This window comes from Herpailurus yagouaroundi, unplaced genomic scaffold (assembly GCF_014898765.1).
Source record: "Herpailurus yagouaroundi ecotype Mexico unplaced genomic scaffold, PumYag 29, whole genome shotgun sequence".
In the NCBI taxonomy this organism is placed as follows: Eukaryota; Metazoa; Chordata; class Mammalia; order Carnivora; family Felidae; genus Herpailurus; species Herpailurus yagouaroundi.
The window spans coordinates 67,379,442-67,385,893 of NW_024412377.1; the positions used below are offsets into that span (position 1 = coordinate 67,379,442).

The 6,452-nt window shown below is 36.1% G+C and overlaps 1 protein-coding gene across 10 annotated transcripts in view; it reads right to left on the bottom strand.

The window, feature by feature from the left end:
• Nucleotides 1-6,452, bottom strand: part of APC (APC regulator of Wnt signaling pathway) — a 150,194-nt gene that overhangs the window by 92,461 nt on the left and 51,281 nt on the right. The window contains exon 1 of one of the 10 annotated variants that reach the window (XM_040446708.1): nucleotides 2,602-2,791. The exons of 8 other annotated variants lie outside the window; for them this stretch is intronic. In XM_040446708.1, the coding sequence (XP_040302642.1) occupies nucleotides 2,602-2,748 (147 nt within the window). In that variant the 5' untranslated portion in view covers nucleotides 2,749-2,791. Of the gene's footprint in view, nucleotides 1-2,601; nucleotides 2,792-6,452 lie in introns of those variants that run through there. One more of the 10 variants, XM_040446722.1, reaches the window with a different exon arrangement.

A 6,452-nucleotide genomic window follows, 5' to 3' on the forward strand; every position in this document is an offset into this window, starting at 1 on the left:
AGAAAAGAAAAGAAAAGAAAAGAAAAGAAAAGAAAAGAAAAGAAAAGGAAGGAAGGAAGGAAGGAAGGAAGGAAGGAAGGGAGGGAGGGGAGCAGGAAGGGGGAAGGTCAAAATTAAGAATAACATTTAATATAAAAAGACTGGTTAAATTATGTGTAATTAATGACACTAAAAAATAGAGAAAAATGATAGGACAAAAATCCACACATCGTCAATAAATAGCTTTTGATTCAGTTCTCGGGCATATTTATGAATATTTAACTTTTGAATTCCTTAAAGTTCAATTTCAAAGACCGCAAAAATCAACAGTTCAGTCTTATGTTAGGTATTTCACACCACAAGAGGAAAGAAATCAACTTTTCTTAATTTAGTTATTTATTTAATTCCAGAAAGTACTAAAATTTAATGTTATTCTATTTAAAAGTGTGCATATGATTAATGAGATGCTCTTTAAAAAAAAAAAGGATGTTATGAATGTCATTATGAAAACTGCTGTCTCTCCATTTGCTTAGCTAGCAGATATTTTACAAAGCATTCTTCTATCATGGTTAGAAACTCAAAACCAAGTAAGATTTATTTTTCATTTAATGAATAATTTGTCAATGACATATTACTTTTCAAATAATTTCTATGACATACTATTCTGTATATTATGTAGTAAGAGATATTATGAACTATTTTATAGACCTATGCCCTTTATATCCTTTTACAATACATGACCTTGGATAAAGTCACAACATAGTTAAGAATACTCTTAACACTTTAAAATGAAAATAATGCTACACCGAGGTATTTAAATAGTAAAATAAGATAATCATAAACTCCCAAAGACTATGCTAACTGAGGTTCAAAGAAATGACTGGTATTAGCTAGTAAATTTCATTTGCAACTTTAATGTGACATCTTTAATTCTAGCTGCAGTTTCCATCAGATTTAAAAAAGAGATCTTAAGGACTATTAACCCTGATATACATGACCAAATAATTCTTAAAGTAGAAATAATTGTTTAAATAAAGAACAAAATTGCTTTAATTTATCAGTGAAAACTTTACATAGTCTAATTTATTCAAGTCCAATTCCTTAATATGTTGAAAAAAAATTACTAAAACAAAATTACAGGTTCTCAGAAGACTTTCTACCACATAAGCACTATTTAAGAGACACTGTCCCTGATCCTCGAGGGCTTTACAAAGCCAATGCCATCCAGTTCAGGGAGTAGGGAGGTGTGGCAGGCTGGCTGTCATAATATGCATAAAGATAAGGTATTTAAAATCATATTTAATCTGAAAACATGTTTTTAGCAAGAAAAAATAAGTGCAATGAAAACACTCTGTATCAAGAGTATATCTTATGAGTGTTTACTAAACAAATAAATCTAAAAGAAAAACCTTGGTGCTTTAATTTAAAATATCTGCCTTTGGAGTTTATTCAATAATATCTAAAAGTAACCAAAAGTAATATAAAATTACTTAATACAGATCTTAAATCTTAAGCCTATGAAAAATTTATCACTAATTTTTCATAAAGTAATTCACGTCATAGTGATTTATTCTCGAACAACCTAGTTGATGGCATAAAGCTACACTAACAAAGGAAAAGAGCCACACTGCTTCATACATAATTTATTAACATTTCCTATAGGATTTACGTTAAAGGAAAGAATTTGAACATCTCTTCTATGATGTAGAATCAAGTGTCTGATACATCCCACTGCCAAAACATTCACAGCCTGGTATTTTTCCTACTTTAAAAAATTAAGTATTTTTTTTCTCCTATTCAGTTTACAGTTATAAACTATGGCTTCTTGTAAAAGGAGTTCTACCACCAGCATTGCTGCAAGGTTTCTTACTCCTCTGCAGTTGTCTTTTCAGTCTAACAGAGGGAGAAGAGCACTGCTGCAGTCATCTACAAAATGCCACTACCGTTTCGACTTGTAACTAACAAAGACGCTGGTATCTTTTTGCCACCCTATTCAGAGACTACTGTTCATTTAGATGTGTTGCAAAAGCAGGCACTTTGGTGACCAAAATTTCTCCAATCAACCAAAACCATCACTCAAGCTCTGCAGTATCTGCCTCCTCCCCTTCCTCCTCTCTGAAGTAGCCCTGTCCACTAGATTCACATCAGCCATCAGCAGCAGCTTTGTATCCCCTCTCTTGGCTACCACTGCATATGTCCTTGTGGCCAGGGAGGAAAAAAAGCCTTTCAATGGGCTAGAGCTTTTGCTCCTCGCCATGAATATGTTCCATTCTTTGTTGTCCTCTACCCGTTTCCTTAGATACTGTTATTGCACTCTGTCAACAGGCATTATAAAAACAAAACCTCCTCTAGCTTGAAAAACAGCTTTCTCACCAGACTCCCCTTAAGACTCCTACCCCTCCCCCCTTCTTCCTCTTCTGTCAAAAACCCAGGATCAGAAGCACAGGAAATCCATCTCCTGTGCTGCAGTGGGGGGAAGGGGGGAGACGCCCCTGCCTCCTGGCTTGGCATGTGGCAACAGACCCTGTGCCAAGGAAAGGCCACCGGTTTCAGACAGTGCGAGGGAAAACCGCGTCCCCCTCCCCCCGCAGCAAGCAAGGCGATCGTGGCTCCAGCACTTACCCCATTTCCGAGCCCAGCAGCACCTCCATTCCGTCTCCAGTGACACCCAGGCGGGCTGCGCCAATACAGCCACATGTCGGTCACGTGAGCCCACGCCCAGCCAATCAGCAGGTCCCCGACGGGAATGAGGAGCGCCCTGGTCCGCATCCAGAGGATTACACAGCTGCTTCACGCTCGGTTTCCAGACCCGCACTCCGCACTCCGCAGTAGGGCACCAAGCCCCGCCCCACTGCCCGGCAGCCGAGCCCTAGCCCGCACCTAGTGCTGGTGGGTGCGCCCATATCGCGCCTTTCCCCGGCAACCCACAGAAGCCAAGGAAGCTGACTAGCATAATAGGTTGGGGTGGGGGAGGTTCACAGGGCAGAAAGATTAGCATGAGATGCTGGAGGTAGGTGGGTGAATAATAAATTACATCTCATTTGCTAAGATTTACATTACTTGCAGCACAGAGAAAAAAAATTCTATTAAATATATTACAATGAATCACTTCACATTACAAGTCACTTGTGATTTGTTAAAAATACAGTTACTACAAAAGCTATGATGGCAGCATAGAGTGGTTGAGATCAATCATGGAGTTACAGGGTCCGGAATGAATCTGCTCCTGCTACTTACTAGATGGGTGGACTATAGTCACTTAAAGGCTTAGTGTTTCAATTTCCCCTACAAAATGGGAGAAGTATATACATGATGCAGTATTTACAGCAGTCCCTGACACAGTTAAGTGCTGTTAGCTTCTACTAACCTGAGTGGAAATTCTATATTTCATTTAGAAAAAAAAAATTTTTTTTACATTTTTATGTATTTTTGAGAGACAGAGCACAAGTGGGGGAGGGGCAGAGGGAGAATGAGACACAGAATCCAAAGCAGGCTCCAGGCTCTGAGCTGTCAGCACAGAGCCCAATGCAGGGCTGAACCCACAAACCTTGAGATCATGACCTGAGCCGAAGTCAGACGCTCAACCGACTGAGCCACCCAGGCGCCCCTTCTATATTTCATTTAAATCGAACCAAGTGAAGCTTAAATTACTTATTTTTAGAAGTTCAAAAGTTCGAAGGACAAATTCAAATTGCCAAGAATTTAAAGTAGATTTAAATTTTGGTTTAAATGGGGGGAGGAGACCAATTTCCATGATATATTTCAAAGGATATTTAACTTCAGATTTTTAAATGAAATGTTATTTACTATCATCTTTTCTTAGTTTTTCAAATCAACAGCATCAAAAGCAGCAAGCTATTAAACAGCATATTTGGAGCATTTCCATTTTATTAAAAATTGTATGAATTAGAAAAATAATAGTTACAGCAAAATGCTCATAGACACACAACCACTGTTCACAGTGGTCATCCTTGGAAAGTGGGGTTATGGAGTTATTTCTTTTTCCTTTGTGCTTTTGAATATTTTTCTCTTTATCTTATAATGCCATACATGTATATACATATGTATATATACATACATATATAGCAAATATATATATATATACACACCATATCTGTATATGCCATATATAATGCCATATATATATATATATATGGCAAATAATACCCTCTAAATATTGTTGGATGAACACATGAACACTGACCACATATTACTAGTAATTACAAAATTATATATTAAAAGTTTAAATATATTTAGAAATAATTTCTCTTCATATTTGAAATAAAGGAAACATGTGAATCAATTTGATTCTATCTAAAATATCCCTTTCGTCAGGATGACTTAGTTTTACAAAAGGCTTTCAATCTCTTACCGAAAGTGCATGATTCACTGAACAAGACTTAATTATTTATACAGTCATTGAGTATTTGTGACAAATCCAGAATAGATAATTCCTCATAAGGCCTAAACTTCTGGAAAGAAAAAGTACCCTTCAAAACAAAGAATACATTTTAGAAGCTCCTAAAAATAACTTCTTAGTATCTTAAGAAACAATTCTATTACTCTTGACTCAGACTATGATTCAAGCTCTTATTGAGTAAATCAGTTTGTAGCCAAAACATTTGTCTAAATTTTTACTGTTATGTATTGCAGAAGTCAGAGATTCAAATGACAAAATTCTGAAGAAAGTTCTGACCATTACATGTTCAATACTCATGATAATTTAAATCTAAAAGCAAGCCAATGTAAAAACTTCACATTTTACAATAAGGTCAGTGAAACATTAATTTGTGCTACCAGTTTGCATGTATCTCAGAATACAGTTCCTGCCAGCCCTATTTAAATAAAAATGTTAGCATTTAGACTACATATATATGTTTGCACTAAAAATATGTTCTGATTAAAGTGAAATACTAACAACAAATTGTATGTTAAGGCTATTAACGTGTTTGTACTCACAAAACATGGTTTTCAATATCTGGTTCATTTATATCTGTTCATTTATGATCAAATTTGTTTTTAGTAAATGTTAGTAAGTAAATACTATAAATATGAACACATATTTCAGACAACCTTCTGAACCTTCTGCAGCTTAAAAAAACTAATGACTAAATACAATGAATAGGATTAAAAAAAATTTTTTTTAATGTTTTTATTTATTTTTGAGACAGAGAGAGAGCATGAGCAGGGGAGGGGCAGAGAGAGAGAGGGAGACACAGAATCTGAAGCAGGTTCCAGGCTCTGAGCTGTCAGCACAGAGCCTGACGTGGGGCTCGAACTCACGGACTGTGCAATCATGACCTGAGCTGAAGTTGGACGCTTAACTGACTAAGCCACCCAGGAGCCCCACGAATAGGATTTTTAATGTCTTAAATATTGCATTCCATTTTAACATAGACATGTTTGGGCTAATTTTAAGACTTGTGACTTCAAAAACTGATAAGAATATGGGCAACATTATTAACTAGTATAAAAGGAGTTAAAATTCGAGCTCCTTTCAGTTATCTTAATGGACTCTTATGCTTGGTTAATATTTAACTTTTTTTACTGGGAGACTTCTATACTTTATAGTGAAATAGATTTATGCCTATGAAGATATCAAGTTTCTTTAAAAATAATAATTATGTATTGAAAAAGCACATGCTAGTGTAAATCTAAGTTCTCCAGATGATAAGCCATCAAATAAAGCTGATATTCATTTAGAAACCTCTGGTCTTTAGATTTATATTGAGTTATAGCAAGACAAAGTGAAAGAGAATAAAATGAGACCAATCTCATAGGCCATATTGGCTATGAAGATCACTTCTCCCATATTTTCTATATTTTTCACAGAATCTGGGAAGGAGCTGAACTGTTGCAATGGCAATGGGATTTTTAGTGATGTACAAACTAAATGGAAGATATAATCATAGTCTTCTACAAGCCAGACTTAATCTTCCTCAAGAGGCAAAAGTTTCCAAAAGAAACTGCCTAGCACCAACATTACAAGCTTAAGTAGTTTTTCTACCTCCAGTCTTTCTTCTCTTTAACTGGCAAACACCAAAACAGTTTTTTATACCCCTGCTCAAAGAATATTTCATGGCTTTCTACTGCTGACAGTGGAAGTGAGTCAGTTTGGAGTTTAATCATGGAGTGCCCTGAATGGCATATCAATTCATTAGTTTTCTTAAACTGATAGTCTTCTACTTGTATTAAATTTCCTATGGCTGCCATAACAAATTACCACAAAGGCCATGGCTTAAAACAACAAAATTTATTATCTCACAGTTTTGCTGTTCAGAAGTCCGAAATGGGTCTCATTCTAAGCTAAAATCAAGGTATCTACAGGGCTGCATTCCTTTCTGGAGGCCCTAAGGGAGAATTTGTTTTCTTGTCCTTTCCAGCATCTAGAGACCAAATTCCTTGGTTCAAGGCCTCCTTCCTTCATCTTCAAAGCTAGCAACAGTGGAGTCTTCAATTTGCAGCACTCTGAT